Source organism: Musca autumnalis, unplaced genomic scaffold (genome assembly GCF_047663935.1).
Source record: "Musca autumnalis isolate F117 unplaced genomic scaffold, ASM4766393v1 scaffold_5, whole genome shotgun sequence".
Taxonomy (NCBI): Eukaryota; Metazoa; Arthropoda; class Insecta; order Diptera; family Muscidae; genus Musca; species Musca autumnalis.
In genome coordinates, this window is record NW_027412088.1 from 203,509,543 (window position 1) to 203,527,557 (window position 18,015).

General features: G+C 33.4%; 2 protein-coding genes across 3 annotated transcripts; both read left to right on the forward strand.

The window, feature by feature from the left end:
• Positions 1–3,147: 3,147 nt before the first annotated feature.
• Cyp6g1 (Cytochrome P450 6g1) lies at positions 3,148–7,615 on the forward strand. Its single transcript, XM_073988165.1, has 3 exons — positions 3,148–3,885; positions 4,723–5,511; positions 7,149–7,615. Exons 1-3 carry the CDS (start codon positions 3,421–3,423, stop codon positions 7,446–7,448), a joined length of 1,554 nt encoding a protein of 517 aa, XP_073844266.1. The 5' UTR covers positions 3,148–3,420; the 3' UTR covers positions 7,449–7,615.
• Positions 7,616–12,556: 4,941 nt separating this feature from the next.
• On the forward strand, positions 12,557–14,754 carry Cyp6t3 (Cytochrome P450 6t3). 2 transcript variants are annotated; one of them, XM_073988166.1, is made up of 3 exons: positions 12,557–12,773; positions 13,034–14,311; positions 14,375–14,754. In XM_073988166.1, exons 2-3 carry the CDS (start codon positions 13,046–13,048, stop codon positions 14,648–14,650), a joined length of 1,542 nt encoding a protein of 513 aa, XP_073844267.1. In that variant the 5' UTR covers positions 12,557–12,773; positions 13,034–13,045; the 3' UTR covers positions 14,651–14,754. The 2 variants fall into 2 exon arrangements, with proteins under 2 accessions (XP_073844267.1, XP_073844268.1); XM_073988167.1 differs by having other exon boundaries at positions 12,701–12,924.
• Positions 14,755–18,015: the final 3,261 nt, after the last annotated feature.

The following is an 18,015-nucleotide window of genomic DNA, read 5'->3' on the forward strand; positions in this document are numbered from 1 at the left end:
TATAGAACAACAAACAATTTAAGCCAAATGTAAACAGAACAAACCACTTTAAATCAAATATGTGTATATATAACATTTCGGAAATGTAAATACTCTATTATTTATATACATATGTTCATAAGTCCCGGTCCACACTAGAGTGATTTCATTGAAAGAATTTCATGAAATTATGCGTCTCTTGATCGACTTCCATATTAGAGTAAAATCATAAAATTGCTGTAGTGGGGAATTCGATTTAAGAACGCCTAATTTCATGAAATTTTTTAATTAAATTCACGCTAATGTGGACCGGGACTTATGTGCCGTGTCCACGGTACGTCGTTCGTTCTCTATTCGTTGTTTGACCCATAACTACGAATAAATTATGTACTTACATATTTCCCCATACAAAATTCGGTAGCGAAAGACGATAATATAAATACTCTCCGAACGAATAAATATGTCCCATTTCTAACAAATGACTGAACTTATCGAAAAAAATATGACATGCGTAAATTAAAAATTTATTGAAAACACAAAAAAAATCAGAAAAAAAGAAAAAGATGAATGAAAAGTAATGAACTAAACCGTTTGTATAGATGCAGAATGAAGAAGGTGGTGTTTTATTCTTAACCCCACAACATTTCTTGTCAATTAGTTCAAAATCGCATAAAAATTAGAAACAAATACTATGTTTACATTTACGAAATCCACTTGATTTCAACTGTCAATTCCATTGCTCAAACGTCAAATGAAATCCAATCGATTTCAGATGAGTTTTCATTTGACGTATACACAAAGGAATTGACAGGTGAAATCGAGTGGATTTCGTGAATGTGAACATAGTAAAAAACGGAACCAATAACTGATAGCCTGTATACACAAACATTGTTTGGACATGCCTCTCTCTTCTCAGTTTTGAAAGTAGAAACAAATAAAAAATGTATTGAAATACAAAAATTTTAAAAATTAATGGAAAATATGAATGAAAATTGTGTCAAAATGTTAAACATACATTTGAAAGTAAGATTTTTGTCTGTTCTGTTCAATTTAGTGTATATTATGCGCGTTTTTCGATAGGCGAACAACGTAATTCAAACGCTCGTGGGAACATGCTATTACATTCAAATTTAGGATTTATTAATAAGTTTGTTCCAGAACATGCAAGAATCTAAAAATTTTTATTACGATAACATTTTTTCCTTTATGTTATCGCAGAAATTAGTAAAAATTAGTAGATTCTTGCAGTACTAGAACAGACCAATACTTTTAATTCATTAATACGTAATAACTAACTGAATATGTTCACTCTTTAGCCCAATTTTATTAAATTAATACCTCATATTTGAATATCTTATATCTTAAATTCTTATTATTTTCTAGCAATATTCATAATTATGCGAGTTTGCGTGATATTTACTTTATATAATGTAATCAATTTAATTGCAATAAAATATTAAAACATTATTTTATTATTTCTACCTTGTCAAATGTATAAATAACAAACAATTAACATAATAGACATTTCGGACAGTTGAATGATTGCAACTAGAGATATAACGCACTCTGGTAATATTATTAATAATATTAGACATTATTCTACGCTAAGTATGTGTTATATGTACGTGCATTTATTTTACGTTAACTAATTGATGTCTGATGTAATAATACAAATACATTCATACAATTGACGTTGATTGAATAAAGGTGCATTCTGTTCCGTTTCTTTTTTTTTTTAAATAACGTTAGGAAGCGAAGCACGAATAGGGTATTCGATGTAGAAAGGAGTTTTGAGCTGGTATTGTATTCTATCTAAAATAAATTATCCATGTCCACTTTATGCTTGGTTTACATTCCGCATCGTTTTGTGATTTCACGCGAAATCATACAAAAATGAAATCATCTCATTTCGTGATTTAAAATCAACATCGAAATCACAGTACTCATGATATGCTACCCTTTTTGCCTAAAAAAGTACCAAAAATTGCAACACTTTTCACGTATCACAAACAACAAGGTAGATGGCGAATTGCTTCAACTCAATACATGGCAGAAATTGCAAAAACTCCAGCAGAAATATCAAAACCAATGTATCAGGCAATCAGATGCCAGCAATCAAGCTGCTATTTTCTACTTGGCCAAATTTGTATAGCAGAAAATATTATTCTGCTCCATTTTTGTTTAAATAGAAATGCGAGTTTAGTACGGGAACGCATTTCTAGAATCAAAATGTAAATATAAATCATTCAGAACTTTCGTAGGTCTCACTCGTTTAGGATGAAAATAAATATTATATGGTAGCAAATTTCGAAGTTCCAAATTTCATAAGTAGACCCTATTACATTTTGAAACCCCAATATACAAAAAAGTAAAAATACAGCTGATAGTCACTCCTACGCAATTTGAAATCCTGTGGATTTATTAAATCCGGTTATATGTAAACATAACTATAATAGGTGTGTTTGTTTACTCAATAATTTGGACAAATTTGTACAGGTCCGGTAACTTCTTGTAAACGACTATCTAGGCTCTTACACCAGACAATTTGTCTCCAGATACAACTCTGATTTACCAACAAATACATACATTTGTCGTTTGTCTTCCAGGGGCTCAATTCTGTTTCTATGAAAATGTGAAATGAAAACTTTTATAAAGGAGAAAACTGTCAAATGAAAAAAATATTTTTCATTTGAAATTTGCATAGAACAAGAATCCAGCCCCAGTTGTCCATCATTTTTTCATAGACAGTAGGGTTAACAAATGTTTTACATTTTTTGTAAAAGTATGTGAGATGATAATTGAAATGTGTTGAAAACAAAAGAACATGAACAAAAACAAAATATGTGAGCGGAAAATAAAAAGAAATCGATGATTTTCATTCATAATTTTACAACTGGTTTTGCAGTTGTCGGGAGGCCTACGTCACACAGGCAAGTTTTGGGGTTTTGACAATCAATACATGAACTCAACTGTCCTGTCATGTGTAAACGCAGGATAAGGTCTTTTGCATTGTACTGTGGAGAAAACAAACAGCATCCAGTAACAATTTGTACAAATTTTAAGTACACGAACACACATAATAATTAAAAAATAATTTTTTAAGAAATCTAAATTGACAGCCCTATTTTATAGGTGTGTAAAAGAGCCGTTTTATTGAAATGCTATAAAAGAAATGCAAGGTAATATAATTTCACTTAGTTTAAAAGAAAAACGTCTTCTGTAATGTTTATATTCGCTGAGCGGTTAATAGTAGACCCGCTTTCAAGGCTAAATAATAATAATTCAAGTGATTACAGATAAAACGGAATAGAACGATCCTTAATAAGGACAAAAAAGGAACAATATTGAACAAAATTAAAATAAAAATAAATAACTTCGAAAAATTAATAACTGTGTAACGAAAATTCTGAAACACTTGAAATAATATCCCCAAGAGATAAAATGATAGCTTCAAGTATTTTATTGGCTATAACATTTCTATTAAGTGTTCTATATCTGTGGTGCCGCCGAACGTATCGGTATTGGCAACGTCATGGTATTCCGTTTATTAAACCCACTCTCTTCATTGGAAATACCAAGGAAGCATTTAGTTTAAAAACTAGCTTTGGTCTTCATTTATCTGATATCTATAATAAACCGGAAGTGAAAGAAGAACCGGTGGTGGGAATATATATTTTCAATCAACCTGGTTTGGTTATACGTGATCCGGATTTAATAAAATCCGTATTGATAAAGGATTTCAATTTGTTCACCAATCGTTATGGACGGTGTGATCCACACGGTGATGTTTTGGGTAATAATAATATGTTCTTTGCCCGCAATAATTATTGGAAGGAGATGAGAACGAAAATATCACCTGTCTTTACAAGTGGTAAAGTCAAGCAAATGTATCCTTTGATGTTGGATGTAAGTTCAAAATTGTTTTTATACCGTCACCTAAACAAGTTTTTGGACAAATACGCCATTGAATTTGTGCATTATTTAAAAGTTTTTGGTGTGAATGGGATTTAAAAGGTCACAAAGAGGTTTTAGTTGTCAGTCTTTGGGCCATTATTAGGTATGTATGGTTACTTAAAAGTTTGCAACAATTTGTACAAATTGCTGCAGAAACTTGGCTGTTAACTCACTTGATCTCTGTTAACTCTCTGTTCTTCGTTAAACAGTTTTTGCTGGAGAAATTTCTTCTAGCAAGAACTTGCAAGTAACCAGACACACATATTATAGCTGTGTTCCAGAACTAAAAAGTTTTTACAATTTTTACGACTTTTGCACATTTTACTCGAAAAAGCGTTCCCGTACACAAAAAAATTGTAAAATGTTCACTTCTCTTTAAACAAAAATGGCGCTGAATGACGCTCTCTTTAAAAACTTTTTACACGACAAATTTGGGCGAGTAAAAAAATAGTAACATGGTTGCCGGCGTCTGATTGGCTGATACGCCGACTTTGACATTTGTTCCAGTTTTTTTTGACGTATTTTCCATTTTTCCGTTCCTCAACTATTTCAAAAAATTTGTGTGTGAGAACAAATTTTTTGCAGTTCTCTCTTTTGCGAGTTTTACTATTAAAAAGTACGGGAACGAAGCTTATATGTTTCCTTTAGCTACTTTCATTTCAATGGTCGCTGTTATCTTTAAGATAAGTCAGTAACAAACAAGAACAAAAGAAATCATAATAATGACAGTTTGTCCAGTCTAGTTTTCCATCAATTCTACAAATATTTCCTTCTTTAATTTCCTTACAGGTTGCCTCGCAATTGGAAAACCACTTGTCTCTCAAGGGTGACCGGTTTACGACAGAAGTCAAAGAAATTTGTGCCCGATTTACAACAGATCTGATTTCAACAATTGCCTTTGGCATCAATGCCAATAGCATTAAGAATCCCGATGGTGAATTTCGTTCACAATGCCGTAAATTCTTCCTTTTTACTCTACCCAGGGCTATTGACTTTTCGGTGGCGTTTTTCCTACCTAAATTAGTCTCGGTTTTGCGTGTGAAAATATTTTCAAAAGAATTTTCGAAATTTTTACGTTCCACAATTACCCATGTTATGACGGAACGAGAACGTACCGGCATTCCGCGTAATGATTTAATAGATATCCTTGTAGCTTTGAAAAAAGAGGCAGCGAAAAATAATCACAGTTTTATGCAAGATCATGATTATTTGGTGGCCCAAGCTGCTGTCTTTCTGACAGCTGGTTTTGAGACCTCATCATCGACAATGACTTTTACACTCTTTGAATTGGCCAAAAAACCGGAGTTACAGGAACGTTTGCGTAATGAAATATGCGATGCTCTGCTGGCTGAAAAGAATGGTACCTTGAATTATGAACAAATCCATGGCTTGGAATATTTGAATATGGTTGTGGAGGAAACATTGCGCCTGTATCCGGTATTACCATTTTTAGATCGTCAACATCAGCGGCCGGCGGGAGTATCGAAGGGTTTCAACCTAAAACCACATTATGAATATACCCTGCCGGATGATATGCCAATTTACATACCCATTTATGCAATACAACGCGATCCAAAGGTGAGTTTAATTTTAGAGTACGTTTTGCATATAACTGGATTTAGTTAATAAATGGTCTGTTCCATAACTGCAAGAATCTACTAATTTTTACTATTTTTTCCGATAACATAAAGGAAAAACTGTTATCGTAGTAAAAAATAGTAGATTCTTTCAGGTTCTGGAACAGAGCAAAAGTGTATAATGCTCCACTCGATTTCAACTGTCAATTCCTTTGCGTATATGTCAAATGAAAATTTATCTGAAGTCCATTGGATTTCATTTGACGTTTAAGCAATGGAAATGACAGTTGAAATCGAGTGGGTTTCGTAAATGTAAAATCATAAATAACCAAATTGTCAAATACATTGCGTATACGTCAAATAAACCTTCACAAATAAGGTTTCGGTTCCGCAATTATTACCATACACTTTTAGAAATAGCTCTGTTCCTTTACGTGCAAGAATCTTCAAGTTTTACCACTTTTTACTCGAAATGCGATATTTACTTCATACACCATACAATTCATATAGGGGCAGTTTACAACTTTTACTACTTTTGCCGATTTTACCATTTTCGAAAGTAAAGGAACAGACCAAATGTAATGGTAATGTACATTGACCTTTTGTAGGTCAAATATCGATGTAAGGCCATGTTTATATTATAGCCTTTTGCAGGGTTAACCTTCTTAATGAGGATTTATTTGACGTATATGCAAAGGAATTGACATTTTAAACCCAGTGGGTTTGTTAAATCCGGTCATATATAAACGTCAGGTTAACCTTCTTTATGAGGATTTATAGTACGTTTATATATAACACTGGGTTTTAAATGTCAATTCCTTTGTGTATACGTCAAATAAATCCTCATTAAGAAGGTTAAGCCTGCGAAAGGCTATAATATAAACATGGCCTATGACCGGATTTAACAAACCCACTGGGTTTCAAATGTCATTTCCATTGCATATACGTCAAACAAATCCTCATAAAGAAGGTTAACCCTGCAAAAAACTATAATATAAACAGCATATTACTTGAAATATAAACAATGGGATTGACATTTGAATCCCAGTGGGTTTGTTAAATCCGGTTATATATAAACGTACTATAAATATCCGTCAGCCGAAGAATGTATTTCAAAGGCTAATACTACGTTTACATTTACGAAATCGAATGGATTGCAACTGTCAATTCCTTTTCGTATACGTCAAATGAAAACTCACCTGAAATCCATTGGATTTCATGTGACGTAAAAGCAATGGAATTGACAGTTGAAAGCGAGTGGATTTCGTAAATGTAAACGTACTATATATAACTGAGGCATTACGATAATTTTTTATATTTATATTATTTTATGCTTTTTTTAAGCAATGCGTGGATTCCATAGAATATTTTGCCTATAAAAACAAATTGTAAAGATTAACAAACGATAAAATTATTGGATAACAATTAATTTTCAAGTATTGACATATTGTCACTTTGCGAATCATTCAAACAAATCTGATCCCATTGAAAGGGATAGCAAAAAATTGGTTACCTGATGAATGACTATCTACTGTTAATGAATTAAACTGTCAAATAAATAATAGCTCATATTACTTGTATATTTCTTATCAGTACATATGTAATTTGTTTGTTTTTTTATTTATTTTTTTTTTACAGTATTGGCCAAATCCCAATGAATTTGATCCCGAACGTTTTTCAAGTGAAAACAAAAAACAACAGACCTCAATGACCTATATGCCCTTTGGAACCGGTCCTCACAATTGTATTGGTAGTCGTATTGGATTACTACAAACCAAATTAGGTTTGGTTCATTTCTTAAAGAATCATCGTGTTGAGATATGCAATAAAACACCAACATCTGAACAATTTGATCCCAAAGCTTTGGTATTACAATTCGAACAGGGTATTACGTTAAATGTAGTGCGTGACAAGCTCTATGAAAATGCTTGTATATAAAAATTAAGTTATATAATCTATTTAATAGTTGTATTTATAAATAATTACAATTATTGAGTTAACATGTTTAACTATAAAAGCTAAATATGTTGAAAACTTAATGTTATCTTATTGTTATTATAATCTTTTGTTTTCAATACTATAAATAAATCGAATTTATTATTTAATCCGTTGTATGTGTTTGATTGATAAGCGATGTTATTATCACTGTCATGACTTATGACATGATATGCATTATATGATGCACGTGCATTCCATTCCTATTTCAATTTCCAATTAGAAATTGCTAGCATGTGCAAAGTGATTTAAATAATAGCTGACGCATAAAATGATAGATTGTTTTATAATTGTAGTCAGAGATGTTAATGTTTTGATTTTTTGCGTTTTATATCCGACAAATGAATGTTCACAGATGGGAACATTGCACCTACATATCGACACCTCCAAATAATAGTATGCTAAGTCTAAAAAGTGAGTTTTGCAGGAGAAGCTCTCAAAGTTTGACAATTTTTTTGAACTTTAGTACTATGCTAAGTCAATATTTGTTTATAACTTCTGTTCGGATTGACCGATCATTACCAAAATTTGACAGAATTTAAGTTAAAGGACGTTCGACACCTCTAAATAATAGTTTGCTAATTCTGAAAAGCGAGTTTTGCAGGGCAAGCTCCAAAAGTTTGGAAATTTCTTTGACCTTCAGTACTATGCTAAGTAAATATTTGTTTATAAAGGCCTCGGCACATACGGCGCGTTGAGCGTTGTGCTACAACAACCACATGAAAACTTTAAGAACAAACTTGGCATCACTTACACATTTTTCATGTGGTTGTTGTTTTCAACGCGCAACGCGTCGCACAACGTACCGTATGTGCCGGGGGCTTAACTTCTGTTCGGATTGTCCGATCATTACCAAAATTTGACAGAATTTAAGTTAAAGGACGTTAAATATAAAAATGTAAAGAACTTGAAAACATGCTAAGCCGACTTAGCATACTATTGTTTGGAGGCGTCGATATGTATGTATATGTGTGGGAGTTTAGACACGCAACCCAAAAAATTATACGAAGTAACCTGTTTGTATTGTAGAAAAAGTCAATCATGCAAAAATATAACTGTTCTTAGAAAGAATACAAAAATGGATATTATTTTCACACAAAATACTCTATTTAAAAGGAATAATTCTTCATCCCCGCAGCTACATTCGAAAGAAGTTTGACTGTAGTTAATCTTAGGCTTGGTTTACATTTACGAAATCCACTCGATTTCAACTGTCAATTCCTTTGCGTATACGTCAAATGAAAACTCATCTGAAATCCACTGGATTGCATTTGACCATTAAGCAATGGAATTGTCAGTTGAAATCGAGTGGATTTCGCAAATCTAAACATACTATTACCCAGCAAAAAGTTTGCATCCGCGGATGCAGTTGAATCACTACAAGTGTACGGTAAATTTGCCGTTGGAGTACATTTTTTCCTATGAATTCACTTATGAATTGTACAAGAGAGCGCGCAGGTAGGATGCACTCCATTTTGCTTCTACAGCACACAGCTAGGATGCGCTCCATTTTCGATCCAAATCACGGCTTAAGATGCAGTGCTTTGGATTGAATTTGTATGCATTATTCGGATTGCATTTTTAATCAGGCTAAAGATGCAATTAAAATGCAAGCCATTGCAAAATATCCCAAAATATTACTTTTGTAAAACAAGAACACAAAGAACTTTATTATATACACACAAATTAAAAAAAGTTTCCATTAAATTCAATCACGTTTGCGCTTACTTCCTCTGTTCTCGATTTAATCCAAACGCATCTGATTTTCTTTTATCATCCTTAAGTTTTTTTATATTGCCTTCCCATCACTACTTAAGCTTTCGACATGGACTCCAACTCCATTCCATTAAAAATTTCCGTCTTGTGAATTACCGCAAAAATGTTCGCAACTTCAGTCATTTCTTTATTTTATAACAAATTCTTCGAAATATATACACTCTTGCTTATCTTTTGAAAAAATGTTTAGGGATCAACCAACTGTATTTGTTTTTTTTTTTTTTTTTTTTGTAGAGATCTCTACAGCAAGTGCTTATAAAATGTATCGAAAGGAGTGTATTTTTCATAACTCTGTTGGACTACATCGAACGATGTTGTGAAATCATAACTCCAATTGCACAACTGCCAAAATTTTTTGCTGGTAAGGTTATTATGCTTGGTTTACATTGGGCGTCGGTTTGTGATTTCGAAGGCGTTTCGTGATTTCGCTCGGAATCAAGCAAAATTTATCTTGATTTCGCATACAAAAAAGAAATCATCTTATTTCGTGATCTCAGCGAAATCAAAATCGAAATCACAGTACTCATGATATACAACCCTGTTTTTTGCATAAAAAGTACCAAAAGTTGCAACACTTTTCACGTATCACAATAAACAAGGTAGATGGTCAATTGCTGCAACAAAAATTTTAGTATCAGAATTTGTAAACAATTTGAAAAAATATTAAATTAATTTTATTTTAATTTATTTTAATTATCGTACTTTTTAATGGTAATGTTAGAAAAAAGAGCGAATCATCAAAAATTGCTTTCCCATACAAATTTCTTAAAAAATTCGGGAACGGAAAAATGACGGAAATTGCAAAAACTGCAGCAAAAATGCCATAATCAGCGTATCAGCCATCGTATTCAGATGCCAATAAACAGGCAGCTAGTTTCTACTAGGCCAAATTTTTATAGCAGAAAACAGGAGAAGAATGTGTTATTCAAAAAGAAGTACAAGTCTTGCTAGATTTCGGAGTACTGGAACGTATTTCTAGCACTAACCGGGAGTACTACTGCAAGTAGTAATATTTTGCAGGTTCTGAACACAACTTTTATCTATCAAAATTTATTATTATGATGTCTCAAGGATAAAAATCATTTTTTAGTTTTTCATTCGTTAGTATTATTTACAATTAATACGATATATAGATAATTTTACGATAATTTTCGAAATAAAGCATTAAAATTTTATTAAAATTTTAATATTTTCGGTTATTTTTGATGACTAATTCAATTTACAACAACTTTTTTGAAATTACATGTTCGATCAGCTGCGCATATGCATCTACCTTGAGTATTATGATATGTTTGAAATCAAGGAAAAAGTAATTAGGTCTGTACGATAACTCAAAAGTTTGTACAAATTTGTACAAACTTTTACAAAATGCTGTTCGATAACAAACTTGTTCAGTTAAAGAGAAATGATAATGCTTGCAAGTAGTTGCAAGAACTTGCAAAAAACATTTTACTTGCGAAGTTATCGAACAGGCCTATTGTAAACACCGGGGTGTATTTCAGGATTTCGTGAAATCCAGTGGATTTATTTTTGATGACTAATTCAATTTACAACAACTTTTTTGAAATTACATGTTCGATCAGCTGCGCATATGCATCTACCTTGAGTATTATGATATGTTTGAAATCAAGGAAAAAGTAATTAGGTCTGTACGATAACTCAAAAGTTTGTACAAATTTGTACAAACTTTTACAAAATGCTGTTCGATAACAAACTTGTTCAGTTAAAGAGAAATGATAAGTGCTTGCAAGTAGTTGCAAGAACTTGCAAAAAACATTTTACTTGCGAAGTTATCGAACAGGCCTATTGTAAACACCGGGGTGTATTTCAGGATTTCGTGAAATCCAGTGGATTTTGGAGCGTAAGTGTAAACTTGGCATAAGGGCCTGTTTCACTATGTCGAAAGAAAATGATTGCGAACGAAAAACACCTGAACTTTGGTTTTCATGGCAATATTGAATTTGTGTTTGCTTTAAAACAACTACAACATTGAAAAATCATACACGAATTTAGCTGTTTTTCTTTCGTTTTCATTTTCGTTCGACATATGTATGGTCTGTTCCAGAACTGCAAAAATCTAACAGAACAATAAATGCTCTGTTTCAGAACCTGCAAGAAGCTACTAATTTTTACTACGATAACATTTTTTTCCTTTATGTTATCGACAAAAATAGTAAAAATTAGTAGATTCTTGCAGTACTGGAACAGACTACTTATAGCTCTGTTCCAGAACTAAAAAGTTTGTACAATGTTTACCACTTTTACAGATTTTGCGTTCCCGTATGCTTGGTTTACATTTACGAAATCCACTCGATTTCAACTGTCAATTCCATTGACTAAACGTCAAATGAAATCAAATGGATTTCAAATGAGTTTTCATTTGACGTATACGCAAAGGAATTGACAGTTGAAATCGACTGGATTTCGTAAATGTAAACCAAGCATCATACAAAATTTATATGAACATCGTTTACAACTTTTACCACTTTATAAAGTACGGGAACAGGCCATATGTCTGTTCCAGAACCCGCAAGAATCTACAATTTTTCCTTTACGTTATCGGAAAAAAAAAATAGTAAAAATTAGTAGATTCTTGCAGTTCTGGAACAGATCAAATAAAACAGACTGTTACAGTACGTTTCGACTATACTTGATTTAGCAAATCCAATGGATTTCAGTTGTCATTTTCATAGAGTATCTGTCAAATAAATGGATATAATGCACTTAATCCTGGGACACTAAAAATGGAGAGCCTGCTATGAAGAATCCTAAGATATGTCAGCTACTAGCATCGTATTGCTCCTGTAATGATAAAAATCTACTCCGTTGGAAAAAAACTTCACAGAAACTCTCATTGTGTTGACACTTTTGTAAAGGTAAAAATAGCGAAAAACAGTTAAAATTACTTTCTCCTATAATTTATCAAAAGTAAAGGAACTGACCAAATAAAGTCCTCGACGCTGTCGCTAAAGTTCCTTGTCATATTTGCTCCTTCATCTCAGCCCTCTCCCAATAATTCAAAATTTTCACATTTCAAAATAGCTATTAATAAGACGTAGAAAAGTAATAGCTTGTTTACATTACGAAATCGAGTCGATTTCAAACTGTCAATTCCTTTGTGTATACGTCAAATGAAAACTTATATGAAATCAATTCGATTTCATTTGACGTTTGAGCAAAGGAATTGACAGTTTGAAATCGACTCGATTTCGTAATGTAAACCAGCTATAAGAAATTTATCCCAAAAACTCAATAACACACTGAAATCTGAAGATAATCGTGAGATTGCATTAAAACAGAGATTGCATGTTACAATCAATTTCAAAGTTGTTACAATTTCTACTTTTTTTACTATTGTATAATTTCGCGAAATGACAATTACATACACCTCAAAGGGAAAATCAGAATCTTAAATGTTCACTAGACACGTTACAATGATCAATCAGAAAGTTATCTTTGATTTTATCGGAAGTTCTATTCGCTGTACAACAAGTAAGTTCAGTCTGAGGATGAAAAGCCAAATTAATTCTTAAGTGAAACAAATCAATAACAGGATAAACACTTTCTCCCTCACACTTAATATGTTTTACGATCTTCGAATATAATAAAACGAAACTGATATGAAAAACATCAAATAACTTTGGTGAATATCCATCCACAACAAGTGTATAATTCATTTAAAAATTCAATTATATCCAAAGCAAGGTGTTTATTATGTAATTAATAAAAAAACCCTCTATTTCACTTTACAGATCCTCTAAAATATGTATCTGATTATTGCTACGCTACTCTTCATAATCATTCTTTTACACCTACTTATGGCTCATTTCAAATATAAGCTGGATTACTGGAAAAGATGTAGAATTCCGTACGTCGAACCGGTACCATTGGTTGGAAATCTGAAAGATTTGTTCTTCACGAGAATTGGTTTCGGAGAACTTTTTCAAAAACTCTATGAAGATGAACAATTGAAAGCGGCACAAGTTGGAGGTATATTTTTACTACATCAGCCTGCATTGATATTACGTGATGCTGATTTAATAAAATCAGTTTTAATTAAAAATTTTCATAAATTTCAAAATCGTTATGAGGCAGCAGATCCTTATCATGATGCAATGGGATCTCTGACACTGCCGTTATCCAAATATCATATATGGTGGGGATGTCGTAAGAAAATTTCGGAAATTTTTACCTCAGGCAAAATTAAACTACGAATGTATCCACTTATGCTGGAAGTGGTGAATGAATTGGAGTTTTATTTACAGAAAAAGTTAAAAGAATCGAGAGAAGATGACGAAAGCGGAAATGTAATTGAAGTAAAGGAAATGTTTTCCCTATTTACCACAGATCTCACATCGATTTTACATTATGGCGTGTATGCAAAAGGCCTCAGCCAGGGGCACTCAGATTTAAGACAGCAAACATTGGATCTTTTTAATATTGATTTCTTCAGGCTTTTGCATTTTTTCGTTATCTTCTTTTGTCCGCATCTAACAACTGTGTTTCGTGCCAAGGTATTTAGCCGACCTTATACAGCATTCATGCGCAAATTCACTACCTCTATATGCAAGATGAGATCTCAGCATATGCCATCAAATTCTCAGGGAGATTTAGTTGACGTTTTACTGAAATTCAAAGCAGAAAATAAACAGGAGCCCCTACATTATACACAACATAAGGATTTCGTGGCTTCCCAAGTGGCCATATTTTTATTGGCAGGATTTGAAACTTCATCGTCGGTTTTGGGATTTACACTCTACGAACTAGCGAAGCAACCTGATATTCAAGCAAAATTAAGAAGGGAATTGAAAGAAGCTTTCCGCCTGAAAAGTTCACTTTCTTATGAAGAACTTCAAGCCCTACCCTATTTACAAATGGTATTGTGTGAGGGTTTGAGAATGTACCCCGCTGCTGCTTTTATTAATCGGGAGTGCACTGCAGCAGCAGGATTTCAACTGACCTCCGATTTGTTTATACCCCACGGAATGCCTGTTTATGTATCTATTTTGGGTTTGCACCGCGATCCAAAGGTTAGTTTATTTTTATTAAAAATCTTTATGATATTGAGATGGTATTTAATTTTATTCTTCTAGTTTTGGCCTGAACCGGAAAGTTTCAATCCAGAGCGTTTTTCTTCTACCTCGGGAAATATTAACCCAATCGTTTACCAACCTTTTGGCCTTGGACCTCATTCTTGTATTGGCAGCCGTTTAGGTCTGTTACAAGTTAAGCTTGCTTTGGCTCATACTCTGAGACTTTATCGTGTTCAAACCTGTTCACGTACTGTGAACAAAATTAAATTTGATCCTAAATCGTTTATGTTACAGGCCAAAGGTGGCATATATTTGAGATTCATCAGAGATGAATAATTAAAAGCAATTAAACTAAAACTATGAAAATAATGGCTGTGGAAATGTTTAGAATAATTTTCAATCAAAAAAGATTTTCAAAAATAAAATCAAGAAATTGAAAAGTGTGTAAATTGTGTTTTGTGTTGTAAACACGCGTTTGATATTACGATGATTATGTGCATTATCTCGATTTACCTGCATGTATTGAATGAAGAGGTCAAGGTCATGTCACACAGGCACCTAAAATCTTAATTACCCTCGACCTAAAAAACGTTTTATGATATTCAATAATAGGTCTGTCTGGTTACCCTAAAATTTGTAACAATTTGTACCAACTGTTACTGGAAGTCGTCTGTTAACACAAAAAACCAGCAAAAGAGAGCGATTTGAGAGAGACATTTTGACAGTTCTTTCACTGAGAGTTTGCAAATTCTTGCTGGACAAATTTCTTCTAGCAAGCACTAGCAATGCTTCTTCTTCCTGAAAACAGTCAATCATCTGTTTTTAGTTCTTTGTTGATTTATGTTTGTGAACATTAAAAACAATTGTATTGTGCAAATACCATAGTCTAATTGTATTGTTTTATGGAGAACAAATTTGTAAAGTGGAAAAATACTTTTTTGTTTCATTTTCTTATTTATTTTTAATAAAATACAACGTGTTTGCTTCCTTTATTGGCGGACAAACTGTTCTGTTTTGGCACGCCATCTGATTGCTTGCTGGTTTTTGCTGGGAAGGTGCCTGTTTGCTTTTTACAATTTTCTAGCAAAAGAGAATAAAAACCACTTACTCTCTGAGAAAGTTCTTGCTGGACAATTCTTGCTAGGAAAGTAACCAGACAGACTTAAGCGCTCGGCACATACGGTGCGTTGAGCGTCGCACTACAACAACCACTTACACTTTTTTCATGTGGTTGTTGTAACGCAACGCACAACGCACCGTATGTGCCGAGCGCTTTAGAGGTAAATTGGGTTTAAGTTAGACTTGTGTCTTTCAAGAACGAACCGGTTCAAAGGAACGACTCCGTGAAAAGAACGAACGGATCCGTAACCAGCACAATTTTTTATATCGTTCATTTAGATCCCTGATGGCCAAGACATTGCTGCTTACAAAATTAGCAGCAGAACCATCACCATTAGTTTCATTTATTGAGCCTTTCATTTACAAACGTTATTATTAGATAGAGTTGTTACGATATTATAGCTTCGTTCCAGAACTAAAAAGTTTTTACACATTTAACACATTTTGAACATTTTTCCGCGAAATGCGTTCCCGTACACCAAAAAAGTTGCAAAATGTTCAGTTCTCTTTGAACAAAAATGGCGCTGAATGGCTCTCTCTTTAGAAACTTTTTGCACGACAAATTTGAGCGAGCAAAAATGTGCAACATGTTTGCCGGCTTCCGATTGGCTGGAACGTCGACTTTGACTTTTGTTCCAGTTTTTTTTGACGTTTCTGTCATTTTTCCGTTCCCGTACATTTTGGAAAAATGTGTACGTTGAATTTTTGACGATTGTCTCTTTTGCACATTTACCATTAAAAAAGTACTGGAACGGAGCTTATGTAAAACTTAAGATTATAATTAGTTTTACAAACTCACGCAATCTGCGTTAGGGCTAGCATCACAAATTTGCACACACAAAACCATCAATGACTCGGTTATGGGTACTTTACACGATATGTTTTTTACATATGGGTTGTCACTTTGCATATACATTTTGTATTTAAAAAGTGACAACCCATATGTTAAAAACATATCGTGTAAAGTACCCATTAGCTACAATCAGTTCAGTAAATCAATGGCTCATATGGTTCATCTCGTTCTTTTAACTCCTCTGGTTCTTTTTGCTTTTTCGTTCAAAACAATCAACACCACCATTTTTTGCACCGACAAACTCACACAAGCTGCGTCAGCGCTAGCATCACAAATTTGCACACAAAAAACAATCAATGAATGATTCAGTTTGCTCCTCTCGTTCATTTCATTCAGTGGCTCATATCGCTTCGTTTGGACGAAAAAGAACCAACGAACGATGTGAACGACCCGGATCTTTTTGGTGAACGGAAGGAAAAAGATCGATCCGCTCAATGAAGGAGATTGCCCAACTGTAGTTTAAGTATCACGACAACGACCGTATACCTAAAGCGCTCGGCACATACGGTGCTTTGTGCGTTGCGTTACAACAACCACATGAAAAAAGTGTAAGTGAAGCCAAGTTTTTTGAAAAACAACAATATGGCTGATGCATTAAAGTTAAACATAATTTAACTGTTTTGGGACAACGCGTCACTAAACGGACCGTATGTGCCGAGGGCTTTAGTCCCGGTCCACACTAGTGTGAATTTCATTAAAAAATTCATAAAATTAGGTGTTCTTAGAAAGAATTCCTTACTACAGCAATATTATGATTTTACTCTACTATGGAACTCGATCTAGAAACGCATAATTTCATATTTTTTCAATGAATTCGCTCTAGTGCGGGCCGCGACTAAAGGGCCAAATACATTCAGTTCGTTGAGTGTTGTTTTAAACGCATTTTACACTTGAATTTAAAACAGGTGCTTTTGGAATTTACCTAATTTATTTGACAGAATTGACGCATGTTTTATAAAACATGTTAAGCTGAAACACATCCAACGTTTGAGTAAAGGTTTGTAACATTTCTGGTAAAAGAATAAAGGAAAATTGAAACTTGGCAGCATTCTGTCTTTTATTCTTCTACCAGAAGTGTCACAAAACTTTACTCAAACGTTGGATGTGTTTTCAGCAGTGTACAGAAATATGCCTCTTTTAAATTGTAAGTAGCCGGCCTTCGGCAGTTGATTTAAGACTTTCTGTTATAGCTCATTTAGACTAGTCATAAATCCTTGGCTGGATTTAATAAATCCAGTACAAATCTCATTGCATTTAGATATAAGCTTCGTTCCAGTACTATTTAATGATAAAAGTGTCAAAAGAGCAATCTGTTGAAAATGAGTCCAACACACACATTTTTCCAAAATGTACGGGAACGGAAAAAAGGCAGAAACGTCAAAAAAACTGGAACAAATGTCAAAGTCGGCGCGTCAGCCAATCGGAAGCCGGCAAACATGTTGCACATTTTTTCTCACTCAAATTTGTCGTGTCAAAAGTATCTAAAGAGAGAGCCATTCAGCGCCATTTTTGTTCAAAGAGAAGTGATCATTTTGCAACTTTTTTGGTGTACGGGAACGCATTTCGGGGAAAAATGTTGAAAATGTGTTAAATGTGTAAAAACTTTTTAGTTCTGGAACGAAGCATTTTGGAGGATTTAAATGACAGTCAGCATGGTACAAATGCACAGGTAGCCGCATCGGCAATTGTTGGTAACATAAAATGTCAAAATTTGACATCAATTCAATGC